Source organism: Panicum virgatum, chromosome 5N (assembly GCF_016808335.1).
Source record: "Panicum virgatum strain AP13 chromosome 5N, P.virgatum_v5, whole genome shotgun sequence".
Classification (NCBI taxonomy): domain Eukaryota; kingdom Viridiplantae; phylum Streptophyta; class Magnoliopsida; order Poales; family Poaceae; genus Panicum; species Panicum virgatum.
In genome coordinates, this window is record NC_053149.1 from 13355064 (window position 1) to 13376398 (window position 21335).

The 21335-nt window shown below is 47.3% G+C and overlaps 2 protein-coding genes across 2 annotated transcripts; both read right to left on the bottom strand.

The window, feature by feature from the left end:
• Window positions 1-18046: 18046 nt before the first annotated feature.
• LOC120676527 lies at window positions 18047-20013 on the bottom strand. The gene has a single exon (XM_039957856.1). It carries the CDS (start codon window positions 19104-19106, stop codon window positions 18189-18191), a length of 918 nt encoding a protein of 305 aa, XP_039813790.1. The 5' UTR covers window positions 19107-20013; the 3' UTR covers window positions 18047-18188.
• On the bottom strand, window positions 19108-19848 carry LOC120676546 (Werner Syndrome-like exonuclease). Its single transcript, XM_039957876.1, has one exon. It carries the CDS (start codon window positions 19741-19743, stop codon window positions 19255-19257), a length of 489 nt encoding a protein of 162 aa, XP_039813810.1. The 5' UTR covers window positions 19744-19848; the 3' UTR covers window positions 19108-19254.
• Window positions 20014-21335: the final 1322 nt, after the last annotated feature.

The window sequence follows — 21335 nt, forward strand, 5'->3', positions numbered from 1 at the left end:
AAAACTTTACACGTGCAACTAAACGAGGCCCAAGTCGAATTCATACCGAGTTTGACAAAGTTTATAAAAGTAATAATGGTATTTTTAGAAAAAAGATTTCTTTTTTGATGTGATACATAGTGTGTTAACTTAAACTTTTGTTAAAATTATGAAACTTAGAGAACAGAATACATGACGTCTAATACTACGATGCACGGGTGAATCTAGACAATATGTGAATATTCGTAAGTCGAGGCAAAACAGACACCAAGTGTACCATGAATTTTTACACGTCTTTGTTTTGTACGTTCGATCGGCGTATATCATCTCTATTTTCTCTATTCTTTTGGCATAATATGGAGATTTGGCGCAAGTTTTTAGTGAGGATTTTGTCGGATTAGAGAGCCGTCGTGCATTACCACCGTTACCGGCGAGTACATACAAGATAGCAATAACCACGATTGAGCTATAATGACAATCACCCTGCAAATGAGTTGGAAACCAAACTATACTCACACCAATCCATTCTCATTAGGAAAATTAACATTACCCACACCACTCCAAACCACCGCCACCACAATCCAATTCAACCCAAACATTTCAACTCATGATGTAATAAACTAGTAGCCAAACTATGGTTACAACCCAATAAAAACTCATTTCCCAAAAAATAAATTATAGTTTAGATTTTGCCACACCGTTTTGCACAGAGTAGCTGTCAGTTATATCGAGTCATCTCCAACAAACTTCAATCAATTTCGATAAAATTTTATAGTGTGAACGCGATGTTTTATTTTTAGAGTCCGGCTCTTGGCATGGGACCCACGTGTAATTCTAGCCCTACTGCTTTGCATAAAGTAGCTGCTAGTCATACTGAGTCATCTCCAATAAATTTCAGTCAATTTCGATAAAATTTTATAATGTGAACGCGAGGTTTTATTTTTAAGGTCCGGCTCTTACGAGACCGATATTTATATATAATCATACTATTTTGTATAAAAAATCAATTTCAGCCCACCCCAATCCACTTCAATTTATATTTACATAGAACCCACTCCACCCCATCCCATTATATATATAACTAATTTGAATACACCCAAATACAATTCATATCAAAACTCAATCAATTAAACTCATTTTAACTCAAACCATTAGCAGGGTGAAATGACAACCATATTGCATTCGTTAATGGTGCAAAGGACACATCATGACGTATTTTGACAAGTCACGTGATGTCTATGTATAGCTCAGCAGATAGCCATTACATATCAAAAGGGATAGGGCTAATGGATATTCTAGCCAATAATATGTCCCGTAGGGTAGCATTAGGTTTCTGCCCTGCTTGTCGCACAACCAATTTATTTGCATATGCGTATGGTGACATTTATCTTGCAACAACTAAAGGAAGGTAGTGACCACGTGCATGCCATCAGGAGGAATACTAGAAGATAAAAAAACACGTTAGAAATCAACAATTTTGTGCGGCGTGGGCGGTGGCAAACTTTCTTAGCTACAATACACATATTTTTGTGACCATGATACGGTAATAACACTTACTCATCGTTGCTTTATCCATAATAACACGAAAGATTTCACAAGGGGTGCAGAAGACAATCCGTTTAATACATGCAAAGGGTTTCTTTTAAAATGGAAACGTGTGGAAATTTCATTGACAGTTCAACGGGGTGTTTGGTTTCCTAATCACACTTTGCCACACCTAATCTTAGATAAGTTTGGTCAAGTTGGTAGGTATTTGATTGGTAACCAAGCTTAGACAAGATTTTTTTTGGACTCCACATGTCATAGACAAGAAAAAATGTGCCAAGATTATCTTATGCAAGAAAAATATGGTCGCCAAATTTTTTGCCACACTTGCCTAACTTTAAATGTGACAAAGTGTAGTTGGCAACTAAACATACTTGATACCTAGTAGAGAAGAAGGACGGTGCAAGAATTCTTCCACAAATACCTAAGAAGCAAACAAACATGTGATCACATTATACTACTTTCTCAACAGGAAACATCGCCCGCATACCATGGTCATGTTTGGTTTTATAGCACAGAATACTGTTTGGTCTTTTGCCACACTTGCCTAACTTTAAATGTGATAAAGTGTAGTTGGCAACCAAACATACTTGATACCTAGTAGAAAAGAAGGACGGTTCAAGAATTCTTCCACAAATACCTAAGAAGCAAACAAACATGTGATCACATTATACTACTTTCTCAACAGGAAACATCGCCCGCATACCATGGCCCTGTTTGGTTTTATAGCACAGGATACTATAGGTCTGTAGCCAACTTTAACCATTAATTAGAGGTATTAAATAAAGATAGTTTACAAAACTAACTTCACAACTCATGTGCTACTTCGCGAGACGGATCTAATGAGACATTTGATCGTACAATTAGAGAATGATTACTGTAATATTACTGTAGTCTATTATGGATTAATTAGGCTCATTAGATTTATCGCGCAAAGTTGTACTCCATGTATATAAGATTTTCTCGTAGCGCTAACCAAACCGCATCCGTAACTCCTCAACTTTTTTTTTAGACGCCGTAACTCCTCGACTTGAACTTGGCTTGGAGCAGAGGGATGTCCGGCGGCGAGGCACTTCAAAAGTTGAAATCTTATTTCAAAAAAAAAGTTATTTCAAAAAAGTTGAAATCTTGGCCCGCAGCTTGTGGCAGCAATCCTTCGTAGGTTTTCACCCTACAAGCAAGGCAGGAGTAATAACTGAGTAACCACTGACCAGATGCTTCCTCGGCAAGTTGCGAGCGTTTTCTCCCCCGAGCGAGCGAGCGGGTGCGCGGTGCGCCGGTGCACCCGGGAAACCGAAAGGGCTCATCTTTTCCCTGTGCTGGCTGCCGAAGCATGTGGAACCCCAGAAAAGTCGCCAATCAAAGAATGGGCAAGCCAAACCAAACGCCAACCCCCGTCGCCTCTCGCGACGTCCCAGCCGTAATAACCAACCATCTCGCGAGCGCGAGCTGGAGCGCAGGAGAGGGAGATCTCGCGGGGAGGAAGAAGAAGCGGCGCGAGAAGGAGACGAGGGGAGGAGAACGGAACGGGGGCGGAGAGGGGCGACGACAGCGACGGGTGTGTGGCGCCACCCCGGGACCGGGTGTCGGCCTCGCGACGGGTGGTGCTGGATGGATGTCTCTAGAAACCACGCGACGCAGCGCAGCCCCCCGGAGGCCTTACGGCAAGCGGGAGATCTCGTGTATTTGCGCGAGAACGTCTCGTGATCTCTCGCGCTGCGCGCGGCGAGAAGTCGGAGGGGGGGTCCGTTACGTGTTGTTTGCTCGCGGAAAAACCCCGCACTTGCTTGGGATAGAAAAAGAAAATCTCGGCGCGGGTGGTGACTGGTGAGGTGGACGGGAGACGGAGTGATAGTGGCCCAGTTTGGTTTTTTACACAAGTAGTACAAAAATTTTGACCAATAATTAGAGTTACTAAATAAAGACAATTTATAAAACTAATTCTACAACTCTGCGCTACTTCGCGAGACGAACCTAACGAGACCTTTGACGCACGATTAGAGGATGGCACTGTAGCATCACTGTAGCCAATCAACGATTAATTACTGTCATTAGATTCGTCGTGAAAAATAACATCCATCCGTGAAAAAAAAATTCAAATAAATTTCGTTTAGTACTCCATGCATACGAGATTTTTTTCTCGAGAATCGTGTGCGCTACTGTGCTATGGAAACAAACAGGGCCCGACACGACAGGACCGGGTGGGCGGGTGGCAGCAGCGGCAGTGCCCCAGTGGCTGGCCGTGTGGGGGCCGCTGGCTGTGGCTGGGTTTGAACGAGCAGAGCCGCGCGGCCGCAGGGCAGACCTGGCAGAGACGACCAGCAGCCAGGCCGGGCCACTGGCCACCGTAGAAGGCGCGGGGAGAAGAGAGAGGGGCACGGGCGGCGGACGGTGGAGGATTGGCCGGGCCGGGCGGGCTCCGCTCACGTGCGCCTGTGATTTCGCCAACAGGAGGAGATTCCTTTTGGGGCGTCCGACAGGGGGTACAGTCACCTGCGGTGAGCGCTGGGCGTGGCAAGTGCAAAGTGCATTTGTTTTTGGGTAACAAGGAGCCGTTTGAGCTCTGTTTGTTTTTTTTTAACGTAAACAATCGTAGCAAACTTTGATTAATAATTAGGAGTATTAAATAAATACAGCTTGCAAAACTAATTTCACAATTCTTGCGCTACTTCGCGAGACAAAACTAATAAAACCTTTGACCGCATGATTAGAGGATGGTTACTGTACTATTACTATAGTCAATAGATTAACTACTGTTATTAGATTCGTAGCGCAAAGTTACACTCATCTGTGAAAATTTTTTGCAAATAGACTCCATTTAGTACTGTATGTATGCAAGATTTTTTTAGCGCGAGTAGCACAACAAAGGCTGTGTTTAGTTTCAAAATTTTTCTTTCCAAACTTCACTATTCATCTATCACATCAAATCTTTTGTCTTATACATGGAGCATTAAATGTAGATAAATAAAAAACTAATTGCATAGTTTTGATGTCCACGACGAGACGAATCTTTTAAGCCTAGTTAGGTCATAGTAGGACAATAATTATCACAAATAAACGAAAGTGTTACAGTGTACTACAGTGTCCGATATTACTCTTTTTACCACTTTTTATGGATCTAAACAAACAGAGTCTTGATTTGATGCGCCACTTGGGGAGCAGGGGGTACTTGCCAGCCGTGACGTGTCTGTCGCCGGCGACGTCGTGCGCGCGAGCCGCGAGGGGAGGGGGCCCTCGAATTCCTCCGGCTGGAGGGTTAGAGGAGCAAGGCGCAGGCGGGTCGCCCGTACCATCCTCCATGTCTCCGTCCCTTTTTCCCAGTGATCGTGTAGTGTGCATTGTAGGAGTATACTAGTACTACAAGACTAGCAAAGCCTTTGTCTACTTTTCATTTACACCTGAAAGACTTTCCTGGAGCAGTTAGCAAGGGATGGACACATTCAAATCCTCGACAAAAAAGGCATCATTTCACGATCGATGTTGCGTGTATGTTTTTTTCTCCATGACTACGGCACCACCACGAGCGTCTAATCACTGTGTGAAAACGTTGATCTACGCTGTTTTGTACGCATTCTACATCAGTTTCTTTCTCTTTAAAGAAGCTTTTGACGTAGTGAGGCCAGCTGTGAGCCTACGACAGTAGTCTCACGCGGAGCGCGGCTACCTTATTTGAATTAGCTGGAGACTATAAAAAATTACCAAAAAAGTTCTAAACAGAGCACATAATAATCTAGTAGCTTTTTATTATTAGCCAACTCCCAGCTTTCTGCAATATAATGAGTTGGTCTTATCCACCTATTTTTAACTAATCGATTTTGCACACACACACCGTACCACAACTAACGATCCAACTGCCTCAAGCTTTTTATTAGCCAGGTATAGCTTTTTATATATACGGCATAATTGATCCAAACAATCATCCATCTAAGTCTTACCTATAAATTGGTTTGTACTTTTTTGTACTTTGTACACATTTTAGCATGCCATCTTTTCTTACTCAAAACACATTGCCGGCATTTCTTTCCAACGAGTAGTTGTATATCCGTAGCCGATTTCACGGGGAAGGTCTTGCCACGAAATCAAGATACTTGCCGTCAAAACTATATATGATATGGTGTCCCACTTAATTTTCCCGTTCTAAATTATGTGTCAGTTTAAAATTTCTAGATGCTATGTGACGGGAGTGTAAACTCGGAGCCCCCGACGGGCCTGACTCGTAGAGGAAGAAGCCCAACAGATTCCCTAGGCCGGGCACAACACGGCCCGTCAACCCGCGTGGGCAGCTGCCGTCGCTCGTAAGGCAATGCGGCCGGGAGCCCGACCTTCCGGGACACATGGCAGTCCCCCGACCTGGCGCTCCGGGTCAGATCCATGCCGGATGACCCGGGTCGTGCGCTCCAAGGCAGCCGCCCTCCCTGCCAGACGTGCCGGTCAAGCCAGGCCTCCGTACAGGCTCCGCGACGACAGCTCCCCTTATCTTGCGGCGTAGACATAGGCTACAAGACTCTCTGACAGAGGGACAACGCCGCCCGCGCGGGCCCCACGACACTATAGGAGGGGGTGTCAACGGACGTCGCCTCTCTCGCCGTAATGATGGTTGCCCCTGCGCACTACCCCATTACGCCAGCGAGTGTGACCGGACGCCCCCGGCCTGACCTCGATAAGGCACCCCTCATCGGGTGAGCTATCTTGCTGGCAGGGGCTACGCAAAGGAGGCGTGAGGTAGCCTTGCAGGTGGGGAACATAGGCCCAGGCGGACAAGACCGGAGGTAACCCCCGAGCAACCATCCGAGTGACCAGGCCTCCCCGACTGGTCAAGGATGGGACAACGCTTGGATAACCCGTTGCCCAAGAAGATCACCAGGATCAAGTCTCCCCACTCTCGACCGAACGAGTGGGCCCCGACGACTGACAAGGACGAAGGACGCCCTGACGGTGCCAAGACACAGCGCTAGGTACAAGTAAATGGGGGCCCCACCTTGGACTATAAAAGGGAAAGCTCCCACGTAGGAAAGGGTTGGACTCCTAGAAGTTCGACACTGCTTGACCAGCTTGTAAGCTCCCCTCTGAACTGTGAGCACCCGGGCTCGAGAGCAATAGAGTAAGAACACCACCCTCCATACTGGACGTAGGGCACATTCGGCCTGAACCAGTCTAAATCCTCGAGTCTTTGCGTGCTAGACCATATCCGATCAAGCGCACAACAAACGAGCATTCGAGTAATTTAGTAGTCGTCCATTTTCCGCAGCGACACTATGTGTATAGATATGTAGTAAAAACTATGTATCCAAATTCGCTTAATGATGTACAATTTGAAATGGAGGGAGGGCGTATTTCCTAATAATTCAGTGTTGTCCCATTGCACCACTAGTCAGTAGCATGGTTTTGTTCTCCAGCAGATTGATGCATACCTTGTTTACTAAGAGCAGCCGCCGCGTATAAGTCCTGGGATAGTGCCAAGCTCCCACCCGTCATCTGGGTGCTCTGTGAAACAAACCACTCCAACGTTAGATAAGCAACGAAACTGTGGCCATTTTTCTGTGGCCGCCGGAGCACGCACGGGCTCACCAGACACCCCTGAGCAGCAGAGCTTATTATTTTATTTGAAGCACTCGGTGCAAAACTGAGCACCCGTGCTAAGGTGAATCTTGGTAGCACCCCCACCCCCTCCTCTAGGGTATGGACACAGAGAATCTGATATCAGGTGCTTCAGAGCACCCACAAAATTCCAACGCTGGAGCTGCTCTAACTCTTCCTCCTCAGCACTACTGACTCATGGCATGCATCCCTGTTTGGATCCATGAACTAATTTTTAGACCTAAAGTTTAGTTTATAATTAGGTGGATTAAAGTTTAGTTTCATCCCAACTAAAATGGCTTCTTACCTAAGTTTAGTTTCATCCTCACCTAAGTTTCGTCTATTTTTGTGTTTTAAATGGTTTCCTACCTAAGTTTAGTTCATATTCATATATCGAAATAGGCATGGGCAAAATTTACACCTAAAATTTAGTCAACTTTAGTCTGAGATGAACGGAAAAACCCTCTTTTTTTGGGGGATCAAACGGGACCCAACCCTCACGTACACTGACTTCCACGCACTACTCCGATCCCTGACCTGAGAGGACCTGAGAGGTCTGACATTTGACTAGTCACCCTTCCTAGAGATCGGTTTGTGTTCTAGAGATTCTACAACGGGGCTTAACCACTAATTAGAGGTGTCAAATATAAATAGTTTACAAAATCAACTCCAAAACCCTGACGAATCTAATGAGATCTTTAACCGCGCGATTGGAGGATGGTTACTATAGCGTCATTGTAGCCAATCATCAATTAATTATCATCATTAGATTGGTCACGAAAAGTTACACTCATTTCTGAAAAAGGTTTAGCAAATAGACTTCATTTAGTACTTCATGGATGCGATATTTTTTCTCGGGAAGCGCGTTCTAGAATTCTGGATGATATCCAAATAACAAAAGAAAAAGAAAACTTGTTTTTTGAGGGCAAAAAGAAAAAGGAAGCTCGCACTTCTCTTTCAGTCGCAAACAGTACACGGCTGCTCGCACTTCCGGAAAAGCAGGTGCAAAGATAGGTTTCCTTTCGTGAAGCGCGTTCGCCGAAAGTTGAGTGGAGAAGGAATCCATCCGTCCTGCGCCGCCCGGTCCGGCCGGTCCGCAACCTTCCCCGTCCTCCACTCCGCCGCGCGCCGGCGGTGCCACGAGCGCCGACGCGCCGCCGTGGTCGATCTCGCCGCTGCAGGGTTGCGTGCGCGCAGACGGATAGCTCTCGATCAGACGGTCACCTTCCCTTGCCTGCTGTCACTCGGTGATGCATCGATAATGCGGAGATTATATTCTCCCGGTCGCCGTGGATCAAGCAACCTCGTACTGACCGGGAGCCGCTCAGGCCGGCTTCCCATTCCACGCTTGTTCTCCCCTTCCCATCTTCTGCATGGAGCTTTGACTTCAATTTCTGTGATGACTGACGAGCAGAGTGCATGTGTCTGAACAAATTGATGAAGAGGAGGCGCAGAGGATTTGTCTTTTTCCTTCAAAAAAAGAAAAAATACTGTCAGCTGTGTAGCACCTGGGGCCACCGTCAGTGAAGGTTATCATCGGTCACATTAATAGCTGTACCCTGTAGGCCATTAATTTAGTTATGCTACTACTACTTGGCCGGTAGTGTACCTTTCGGTACTTGGGGTGTGTTTAGTTCCCACAAAATTTCCAAATTTTCCATCACATCCATCACATCTCCTATCACATCGAAACATTAAATATAGCAAATAACTCATGCATAGAGTACTAAATGTAGTTAAATAAAAAAACTAATTGCATAGTTTTGATGTACGTTACGAGACGAATCTTTTGAGCCTAGTTAGGTCATGGTAGGACAATATTTACCATAAACAAACGAAAAGTGGTACAGTGTGCTACAGTGACTGATGTGACTTTTTCTCTCCATTTTCCCCTCATCTAAACACAGCCTTGCTTGCTCGTGGCCGGATCATCACCCTTGCGTCTCGTCTCGTCTCGTCTCATCGAAATACATGCTGTCCCAATGCCGTCGCTCACCAACGCCATGATTGAGTGCGACCGGGTCGGATTAATGGAGCTAGTCAATTGCATATGGGATTTATATATAGCCTTTGTTCATTTAATTTATATATATTCCGCGGACCAGGTAAATGGGTGAAACTGACCTTTGGGATAGATTTTTGAAACCTGACAGCAGCAGTTCAGTTCATGTTTTTTCTTCTTTCTTTTGCTTAATTGGCATCGCTAATCCTAGTTAATTTTTCGTGGAAAGAACAGTGAAGCTGTGGAGCGTGCGGCGTAGTTTCTGGGTTACGACTAATTGGGACCTTGGTATCAGCTCGATCGCTTCTTCTCAACGAGACATGATAAACGTGATCTCCTCGTATTAAAGGCCTCAGTATGAATGGCCATGGTCCTCCCCATTTAATATCATTGTATTTGCAGAATTAATGCAACAGTCCATATAAGTATACCGTATACGCCTATACGGGAGGGGGAAAAATGCTGGCCAACAACGAACGACCCTTGAGGACATAGTTGGTGACATTCCAGTACAATCGTTGCAGCTGCTTAACCATTTTCACAGCACTGAAGCTAGCAAAATGGCAGAGAAATGGAATTACGTGGAAGTTTAGGCGGTGTTTGGATCCAAGAGGCTAAGCTTTTTTTTTGCGGGTCCAAGAGGCTAAACTTTTTTTTTTGCGAAAGGGAGAACTGTATTAAAGTCGCATACAGTACACCCCTGCCTTTTTGCAGGAAACACCCCAGTACATTTGAAAATGACGCACACATCTGGCGATGTATCCATCTTCGTTCTCCACGCCGGCGACCTCAGACGACTGAAGCCCGGCCAAATCCTCCTTCCGCCATGTCAAGGGACTCCAATATCTTGGACACTGCTGCAAGACCCGGCACCTTGGACCATCCATGATGCTTTGAATCCACTGAACGCGCATCAGCCATCCCCATGGCACGAACAGAAGAGGAAGCAATCCGCACCAGCGCTCAACGAAGCACCAGTCGGAAGAGGCTAAACTTTGGCCTACTTATTTACATACCAAATAGTAGGACTAAATATGGGCTACTTGCTGATTTAATTACATAAACTAACTAGTCATTAGAGCACATTAGTTTTTAATTAGCTCTCATTAGCTCATATTTAGCCTTATTAGCACATTTAGGATTAAACTTTATCCTATTTTAGGGGATCCAAACATAGACGCAACTTGTGACAGCATAACAGTCAACATTCAACAGTAGTGACTAGATCTAGTAGTACTTTAGTGGGGTCGTCTGAGTAGGCAGCGTCGTCGTATCCTTTGGGACTGTCGGAAAACCTATCCTAACTAGACGAGGAGCGATGGGATAGGAGAATGGCAGTCCTTGGACCATTTTCAGTTTAAACTCTTCTTCTTCTTCTTTGAACACAACGTGTTTACCACTAAACCAATACCAAGCCGTATCGATGAGACACGCGTGACGTCAACGTACGTTAGCGATTCATCAGCGCCTTGTACATTGCCTCTCCTTTTCCGTCTTCGTTTTGAGTTGGGAATAAATTGCTAAGGCTGTCTGAATCTTTTTATCCTGCGTCGTTTGCTGGCGTGCTGTTGACAGCGAAACGGGTGGACGATCGATATCTTGGGAAGACTTGAGCTCCTAAGTAAACGGACCGTGTGTGTAACAGCCCAGCCCATGTGGCTGTCGGGCCGAGCCCAATGAGCGTGCTAGTGCAGGGTGTACTAGCAGCAGCTAAGGAACCTTTAGTCCTACTCTCCGCATTCCAAAATAATTGTAATTATAGAGTTCAAAATTTGTCTCACAAAAAATGGTAACTTTGACTTACCTACCACAAAAGACAAGATAATTTCTGAAATATTCTCACAAAAGACAACTAACACATCATCCACTTATTATAAAAGACAAAGAGTATTTTGGTAATTTTACACCTAGCATTGGTTTGCGTGCTTAGTCCTAGAATTGTATTTATTTTGGGACGGAGGGAGTATATTGGAAGCTAAGAGTGAGCTAGACCAACTTAAATACTGAGCCTAAGGAAGCTAGTTAATTCCAGTTGCAATGTTTTACGCAAAATGAGGACGAATGTGCAAGAGAATTAGTTAGCAAGTGCGTTTCCTAGTAGGCCATGTAGAGTGAATCTTAGCCGTTTTTTAGTCCATGTGAACTAAGACGAAAGCGCAAGAGCGTTAGTCAGCAGGTGTGGTCCATTGGCACATGCGCCGGCATTGGGTAAGCTGGTTCGATGGTTCGATCAGGCTACACTAGCAGGTCATGCGCCGGTACTGGGTAAGCTGGTTCGATCGTTCGATCGGCTACACTAGCAGCTCATGTGCCGGCACTGGGTAAGCTGGTTAGTTAACTCCGGTTGCAACCTTTTGTGCAAGCGAGGATGAAAGCGCAAGAGCGTTAGTCAGGGGGTGTGGTCCATTGGCACATGCATCGGCATTGGTAAGCTGGTTCGATCGTTCGATCAGGCTGCACTAGCAGCTCATGCGCCGACACTAGGTAAGCTGGATCGATCGTTCGATTAGGGTGCACTAGCAGCTCATGCGTCGGCACTGGGTAAGCTAGTTAGTTAACTCCGATTGCAACCTTTTGCACACAGCGAGCACGAAAGCACAAAAGCGTTAGTCAACAGGTGTGGTCCATTGGCACATGCGTCAGCACTGGGTAAGCTGGTTCCATCGTTACTAGCAGTAAAGATTAAAGAAGCTAGTTAACTACAGTTGGAACTTTTTGCGCGAAACGAAAACGAAAGCGCAAAAGAGTTAGTCAGCAGTTATGGTCCATTCAACATATAGAGTAGATCTGAGTGGTTTAGTTCTTTCGTAGACCAGGTTGTTGCAGTATGGATCACCAGTCGCTTATGTCGCTCGGTCACATACTCATGTCACGGCACTGCAGCAGCCAACGCCCAGCGGCACGGTACGGTCGTCGCTAGCTCCTCAACCGCGACGGACATTGTCGATCGGAGCCGTCGCTGCTGCTGTTTGTCCCGTCAATGGCCGCTAGTGGAGCAAGGGGATGGGCGAGAGCGACGACGCCACCAGCTCGAGTCCCGGTCGCCTGCCGGTCATGCCAGGAAGCAGCTCGGCCGCCCTCCCCCGGACGACGGCGACCGGGAATGCAAAGCCAGCCAATTCACAGTTGTGCCTTCTACCAGTGCGAGCGATCCCGTCAGCCTCGAGCCCTCCGTTGATTTTTACTGCCGGTGCCGGTGGGTGTGGACGATGCTAGTGTTCGTCGCTGTTTCTGCACCTTGCAACTTCCACAAATACACTCTTTTTTTTAAAAAAAAATCTTTATTATAATTTTTTTTAAAACTTTTAGGGCCATTGCAAGAACGTAGAAGGATGGCGAGAAATATGTATAACCTCACCAACCGAGAAATGTGCGAGAAAGTTGCAACTTTGTTTTGTTTGGTAATATTTAGTTTAGGATACGGGTTCAGTATTCTGTAGCTTCGAACTGTATAGTTTGTGTTCTCTCGTTTTTATTCACTTTTTTTTGGAGAACAAAGATAATGTTGGCAGTGAGGAGCACCGAGAGAATGCAAGTCGTTCCTTTTCTACTGTTGGTGCCTCTGGATGAGTAATTTTGCTACTAGTCTATTTCATGCTCCATTGTTACTTGTTAGTTGGGATTATTTTGTTTCTTTAGTGATGGGCCTGTTTTGCTATGTGAGTATGTGACTAAATATGTACAGTTTATATATGTTGCAAAACTCTTTTTGGATGGGAGTTTTATATAAGAAGAACCATACTTGCATATTTAAATAGCATGTTTTAATTTAAATATTACACAAACTAGTTGGAGTTTAAGTTGCCTAAATTCATTTCCTCCCCCTCTTAGGGTATGGGCACCCGATTCCTTTTAACAACATGTACATTATAGACACACGTAATCTTATCGATGGATCTTACATACACGATTGGTATGGCTTTGCTTTGGGCTATTTTTTTAATGTTTGTACAGGCCCACGCACTGTTGAGTCTGGATAAACGAATATTTGTGATCACTAAACTTTTTCCATTCGTTTAACAATTTGTCTTTTTACAAATATTTTCACTTTGCTTAATCAATTAATTGGACAAAAATAATTTAAAGGTACTTCTTCCTCGACCTCTTCCACAATCTACGACACTAGAGATGAAAAAGAATTAGGGGCGGACCTCGTGGGGGACTAGAAAATGCAAGGAGCATGAGAGGATGGTGCAAAGTGCAAACTAAGCATAACTACCAAGTTGTTTTAGGAACACGTACGCCCATCTAAGTTCGAGTCAAGTGCTCGTAGTTTCTTGGATATATTATATAAGAGTAAATGACACTATTTTTTATGGTGAATAAGAAAAAGATTAAAAATCAGATGTATGTGCTTTTGCATGTTCAAATTTTCTTGAAATTTGGCGTGAAATAAAACCTAAGTTAATAAACCTAAGTTATATAAGAGTAAATTTGCAAGGAGTATATATGTGCTGCCGATTGCCGTAAGATAACTGCAGAGACAGAGTGACGACTGCTAAGTCACGACGGCATGCAAATTTGACTGGAAAAGCTGAGCATGTACCGAAGCATGAATTGACTGGGAAAATCATCATATCAACCTAACACACTGAATCATCCAAATTTCCTTGAAAGAAATACAAACGTGCGAGATTGGTCAAGTAACAATCCAAACAGCCCTGGGATTCAGAGACATTAGACTCTTTAATCAAGCGCTACTGGCCAGACAAGCTTGGCGTCTAATTGAGTTTCCTGACAGCCTGTGTTCAAGATTGTTGAAGGCCAAATATTTTCCCAATGGAGATCTTTTTGGATACCGCTTTCCCTAACCAAGTATCACCAACCTGGAGATCCATTATGCACGGCCTGGAACGGCTGAAGAAGGGTGCGATCTGGAGAGTAGGCCGGGGTACAGAGATCAAAATTTGGCGCCACGCACTACTACATAAAAGATAAAAGATTTGTAGAGACGGGTAAAATAGTATTTTTAAAGATGGATGCCGCACCGTGCACTGCTTTCCGCAGCTAAAATATCTACGCCGCTAGTAATTGATTAAAAAAATAAAAATAAAAAGACTAGCCGTGCCCAGTCGCGCACGCCGCCGCCTGCCGCCTCGCGCCATGCCGCGGCCCGCCGAGCAGCGCGCGCCGTGCCGCCCGCCCGCCGAGCCGCGTCGCGCCGGGTCTGGTCGCGCCGGAGCTGAGGGCGGCGGCCGCCGCTCCGCGTCGCGCCTCCGGTAGAACACCAGCGTCTTCCTCCTCCCGACGAGGCGGCCGTCCCTGCAGTGCTCGGCCTTGTCCTTCCCCGTCGACTTCCAGTACCCGCACCGCGTCGCGCGGCAGGCGCGCACGCCGGACAGGTACTTGCTGCCCCTGGTGCAGAAGAAGTAGCCCTCCTGCAGGTCGCGTGGAAACATCAACTAACATCAATGAGCTAGCAGCTAGAGCTAACTTACTTTGGATATGCCTGGATGGATGCATGGCAAGGCTAATGCTGCTACGTACATGGCAGGTAGTCCCATGGCTCGGACTTGTAGAGGTCGACGTCGCGGATGGCCGGCGAGGTGAAGCTGACGTCCATGGCCTTCCTAGCGAGGTAGCAGGTGATGAGCTCTTCGTCCGTCGGGAAGAAGCCGGATCTGCAAGGGCCGCACCCGCCGCACCAGGCCGCCGCCGCACTCGCTCAGCGTGGGAGAGAGATGGGGAGAAGACCGACGGATCCAGGCCAAGCTCCTCACCTGCTCAGCGTGGGAGAGAGATGGGGAGAAGATAGAAAATAAAGAGACAAGACAGTGGGGGTATGCCGGTATGGGTGGCGGAGAGCAGTGGCGGAGCTGGCAAAAAAATTTAGTTGGGGTAGGATTTACATCAATTTTGAATGGTGGAAATGCTAAATCCACCTTTGCTCGCTGGCCATAGCAGTCATGTTGTTGCCGTTTTGGTCATAAAAAATATAATTTACATCAATTTTGAATGGTGCAAATGCTAAATCCACCTTGTCTAGTTCCTACGACAATTGCGGCTTTGCTCGCTAGCTATAGCAGTCATGTTGTTGCCGCTTTGGTCATAGAGAAACATAAATGAGATTGTTTCATTTTTAATTCAACCAATTGTCATACAAGATAAACTAGTTCAGTGACCCATTTACATTCGTGATGAGCACCATCGATGCATCACAAAGATCATGGAAACACATGAATAATCCCATAACCATAAAGGCATGTATTATAGTTCCATTAGTTTGCTAGGATATAAGACGTTGACCGGCTCCAGTGAATGTCTTGTGCCATATCTGAATGCTACAAGCAAAACATGCATTTCTGTGATGCCTCAACATGCACAGCTGCACAAACGTATATAAAAGAGCTAGTCTGTTTGGGCATACCCACGTTCTTTAGGTGCTTTAAAACTAAAGCGTCATCTTGGGCCACACCACCCACCTAATGTCATATAGGATCACCCGACCCACCAAATGGGCTATTATCGACTTATCTACTCCCGACCCATATATATTCATCGTCTTCTTCAATTAACAACAAGATGATGTCTGACGTCCAGTCATCCAGACGCTGCCGCAAGCTTTGATTTGAGAGCCACTGGATCGCAGGGAAGAGAGGGGAGGGGCTTTTGTGCAGCGGAGTAGCTGGGGCAGCTGCCCCACCATGCGGTATGGGCAGCTCCGCCTATGGTGGAGAGGAGAGATGGGTCTGCAGATAAGGAGAGAGAGGGACCGCTTGAGCGCCACTCCTTTTCAATTTTTGTAGGGACGGGTGGAGCTGTCACCCGCCCCTAAAAATGGGTGTTTATTTTTAGGGGCGGGTGGTCCTATCACTCGCCCCTGAAAATGATATTTCTAGGGGCGGGTGGTCCAATTACCCGCTCCTAAAAATGATCTTATTTTTAGGGACGGGTGAAGGATGACTTGCTCCTAAAAATATATTTTCAGGGGCGGGTCGGCTGCTCCAATAACTTCACGTCATTTATAGTAACACGTCAATTTTTAATCTGTCTCTAAAAAAATCGGAGCGTTGCTACAAATTATTTTGTAGTAGTGACACGTGGATCCCGAGGGGTCTTTCGCTAAGACCGTCTGGTAGTAAGCGGCCATGTCGCCGAAAGTGGGTCAGTCAATTGATCGACTCGGAGTCGTGGACTTGGAAGGAAAGCTTGCTAACTCGCTACTTATATCAGCATGACGTGGAGATAATTAAGAGGATCCAAATCCCCAGTCGCCCGTCGGAGGATTTTGTGGCTTGGCACCATGAAAAATCTAGATACTTCACTGTCAGAAGTGCATACAGGTTAGCTGTCAGCCTCAGGGATGTTGAATCGGACAGCCACCCGGATGGAAACTGGCCGATCTGGAAGAAATTTTGGGCCCTGCCAATTCCCCATAAAGTCAGCATCTTCGCATGGAAACTGATCCATGGCGGTCTGGCGACCAGGGCAAATAAGCACAAAAGGAAATTGGAAGCGGAAGCGATGTGTACAATCTGCGGTGCTGAGGAGGAATCAGAGTTCCATGCTGTCATGCGATGCCCCACGCCACACTGCTGAGAAATTCCATGAGAGAACGCTGGTCTTTGCCGGAGGAGCAATACCTAAAACCCACGAGCCCTGACTGGTTACTGAACGTAATCGGCATGTCACCGCCGGATACTGCCAGTCAGCTCATTCTTATCCTGTGGAGGGCATGGTTTGTCCGCAACAAATGGACTCATGAGGGCAAGTGGACCAGGACCATGGCGTCGGCGGAGTTCCTCTCAAGCTATTGGAATTCACTGTTCACCATCCGACAAGATGTTGGGGACACGATCAAAGGGAAACGGCCGATCCTGGAGACCTGTGCAAGGCCGATGGTGAAACTGCCGGCTATCTGGGAGGCCTGGTCCGCCCCTGATGTAGGCTGGGTGAAGATTAATGTAGATGGGGCCTACATGGAGGATTCAGGGGAGGCTGGAATTGGCGTGATTATCAGAGATAGCTCTGGCCAGGTGCTACTGACTGCTTGGAAACATATTTCTGATGCAGGGCCCTGTTTGGTTGAAGGGATCCAAAATTTTGGATGGAAGAATCTTGTCATTTTGAAGTATTAAATAAAGTCTAATCATAAAACTAATTGCAGAACCCTAGGGCAATTTTGCGAGACGATTCTAACGAGGTATATTAATCTACGATTAGTGAATGATTACTGTAGCATCACTGTAACAAATCATGACTTAATTACCGTCATTAGATTCGTCACGCAAAGTTACACCCATCTGTGAAGAGGTTTCGCAAATAGACTTTATTTAATATACCATGCATGCAAAGATTCTTTGATCCAAATTTTTGGATCCAGTAACCAAACAGGCTCCAGGTTCAGCGGAGGAGGTGGAGGCCCTCGCGTGCAAGGAACGAAGGCCTGTTTGGTTTGGAGTAGCATAAGTAGTACAAAAATTTTGACCAATAATTAGGGGTACTAAATAAAGACAATTTACAAAACTAACTCCACAACCCTGCGCTACTTCGCGAGACGAACTTAATGAGGTCTTTGACCGCACGATTAGAGGATGATTACTGTAGCATCACTGTAGCCAATCATCGATTAATTACTATCATTAGATTCGTCGTGAAAAGTTACATCCATCCGTGAAAAGGTTTTGCAAATAAACTTCGTTTAGTACTCCATGCATGTAAGATTTTTTTTTCGGGAATCGTGTGTGATAGGTATGATAGGGAAACCAAACAGGGCCGAAGGACTTTCTCTGGCTGCCGAATGGACAGTCTGGCCGGCGATCGTCGAAAGCGACTGCTCCAGCGTAATCAAATCTCTGACTCAGCCAAAGACCCAACGGTCGCCCTCGATGTTCCCGATCCAGGAGGCGCTGGATGAAGCAAACAGGCTACCGAGTGTAGTGTTTCGTTAAGTTAAGAGAGAGCTGAACTCTTGCTCATGCGCTTGCGCAGCTCGCGAGGCGCTTAAACCATAATGCAGTCTAGCGTTATCGCGCCCCTTTTTGTGTGGAGCAACTTATTGCCCGAGATATAAACTCTTCTGGTTAATGAATGAAGCTCTCTCTTTCGCAAAAAAAAAAACAGCCCTGACAATCATCTCCAGGCCTTACGGCAGCTCGAACCCCACAAATGGCGCCATCGTCGCGCTGGTCGCCCCCACATCTCCCATCCCCGCTTGCTCCCGCAACAGCCGGCCAACCTCGTACGACACGAACGCGTCGATGCAGGCGTACCGGACCTGCACCGCCGACAGGGTCCGGCCCCACTCGCTCCGCGTCACACCCTTGTCCTTGTCGACGTGCGCGCCCATCACCTCGCGCGCCAGGGTCTTGAGCCCCGCCCTCCGGAGCTCCGGCCGGCGCAGCACCTCCGCCGCGGCGGGCGCCAGGTCCACCGCGTTGGCGACGAAGAGCCCGCAGTCGTCGCAGAGCCGCTCGACGTCGTTGTCGACCCCGACGGCGGCGAAGACGTGGCCCGGGTCGGCGAGGAACCGGCCCAGGGCTGCCGGGACGTAGTCGGCGCGGGAGATCTGGAAGACGAGGCAGCGGCGGCCCACGCAGAGCTGCAGCACGGCCATCCGGTGCGCGCCGCTCCGGATGGCCCGCCACTCGGTGTCGAGGCCGACGAGGAGGCGCTGGCCGTGCTCGTCGCAGACCTCTCGGAGGTAGCGCTCCACGGCGTCGCCGGAGTTGGTGACGGTGGTGCGGATCGAGGTGGTGCCGTCGTCCATGACGACGTCGGTGTCGTACGCGAACGTGTTCGTGTTCCTCATCGCAGAAGCGAAGGGGCACGCGCTTGCCTCTCTCAGTCTCAGGTCTCTGCAATTCGACGACGATGGATCGGCTCGAGCTCGAACGATTCCAAGATGCTTCTGCTTGTGCGCTGCAGCTTCGATATATAAAGGGAAGGGAGGAGCGGGCCGGACTCCGAGTCGGGGTAGGGTCGTCGCCTGGGAGATCGGCCCCGCAGCAACCGGAGCTCCAAGTCCAAGCAGGTTTCGGACCATGCAGCAAGAACCATGCATGTCTCAACGCACCATGACAAACATTTTTTTCTGATGCAAATAATTTAAACTAGAACAAACTTAACCACTAAAACAAGCTAGAACGAATTTATTTGCAATCGTTGGACACCGCGCAGATCGATCGGTCGGTAGCCGCCCTCGAGCAGCTTCACGAGACGCACCTGAAGATCTGCTCCTGGCGTTGCAGCTTGCGGGCGACCTCGGAAGAGACGAAGGCGTCGAGGCAGGCATAGGTGATCTGCTCGTCGCTGAGGCTGCGCGCGTCCCAGCGGCTCGTGGTCACCCCGTGCGGCTTCGCGAGGTCGACGCCCAAGACGGCGGCGGCGATGGCGCGCAGCCCAGCCTGGCGGAGGTCCGGGCGGCCCGCGTACTCCTCCGCGTAGCCCCGGAGGTCCACCGCCCTGCCCACCTCCAGGCCGTGGTCGGCCCTGAGCCGCGCCGCGTCCGCGTCCACGCCGACGCCGAAGAAGCGGACCGCGCGGTCGCCGAGGAACCCGGGCAGCGCGGCGTGGAGGTAGTCGGCGTGGAGGAGCTGGAAGATGAGGCAGCGGCGGTCGACGCAGAGCTGCAGGGTGGCTACGGGGTTCTGCTTGCCGCGGTAGCTGGGGCGCCACTCGACGTCGAGCCTGGCGACCATGTCGTAGCGGCTGCCGTCGATGCGGCGCGCGGAGAGGACCTCCGTGATCCAGCGCTCCACGGCCTTGCCGGAGGACGTGACGGTGGTGGTGATCGCGTCGTGCCCGAATCTCACGGAGTCACGGTGACCACTTCGGTCTTGGCCATTGGATCCCTCGTCCTCGTACGTCTGGCGGCGGCGGCCTTCGGCGCTGGTACTTCAGAGTTTGGAGTTGGAACACGTCCGGTGGCGTCAAAGGAGGATCAGAGCAAGATTTATAACGTCGCCTGCTTGCCGGCGAGAAGGAGCTCCAGCTCAGCTGGTGCTGTATTTTTTATTCAGCAGCTGTGGCCTCATTTATTGCATGAAAGGGACGGCAACCAATGAGAACGGAGAAAGCGCCGCTGCTGGGTGCTTTCGCCCGCTGAATGCCGGCGACTCGCCAGACGCTTGCTGCCTTCTCTCTCATACCCTCTCTCTCTTCCACGTCGGTATTTCGCCGGCTCTTCGCCCGTTGTAATACTTGCTCTCATGGTTTTTTAAAATGCTTTTAAAATCTGATAGGAATCTTCTCGATCAAGGATTCAAGGTGAAACCTAGGACTCCTAAAACCCATCAAGATTTTCTGTACAAGTAAATGGAGTTTAGTATAAAAAAGTTTTGGGAGATTCCATACATGCAGATATATATGGAGGGTAATTTTTTTTTACATACAAGTCAATAAAATATGGTGCATGATTTTATCGGCACTCTTTTTGGACCGAAGATTTTTAGGGAGATTATTATTAATTGTTGTTTGTTGGAGTATCTGGTGCATGAGGAATTACTATTTTTTATGGTTGGCACTTATCTTGTCAGATGGAAATCCATGTGTCCGGCTCTGGTTTCTCACAAAACCAAACAGTTTGTCCTTGAAGCATCGCATATACCTACTTGGCACTTGCTACTTCTTCCTTCCTATTTTATCTCCAACAAATGTTTTCTTTCCTATTTAGTATATATTTTCCTCCATTGTGCGTCTAACCCGCTCGCATGTAAATTGGCACGCATACAGCTTTCTTTCCTGTTCTATTCACACGTGAATAAAAAAAACTTCAATACGTACATACAGATTGGAGCATCAGGCACGCACGCCTCTATCTTCTTTATTTCTTATTTTATTTCCAACATTTTTTTATTTCAGATCTATGTCAAATCCTTTGTTGCATGGAAAATGGGCTGAATTGCATGATTCATACCCAAGAATGTCACATGCACTCGTCTTATTAAAAAAATGTATGCAAATATAGTCAAATTTAAGTTATTCTTCAAGAACTTGTATGGATAAAGTAAGCCACAACAAAAAAAAGTAATATTTTGCATAAATTTTTAAATAAGGTGGGTGGTCAAACTTTGTGTCAAAAAGTTAAATGACCTATAATTCAGAACGGAGGGAGTACCACTTATCTGTCATAACTAAAAGGGAAAAGAGTATAAGAGATGAAGCTAGCTATGAACTAACCCTGGTGCACCGCTTAAACGAAATACAATTCATACTAGAAATACATGGAGTATTTAGATCATGCTAGTGGTAAAACAAAATTTTACCCTGGTGCCATGGCACTAGGGTAGAT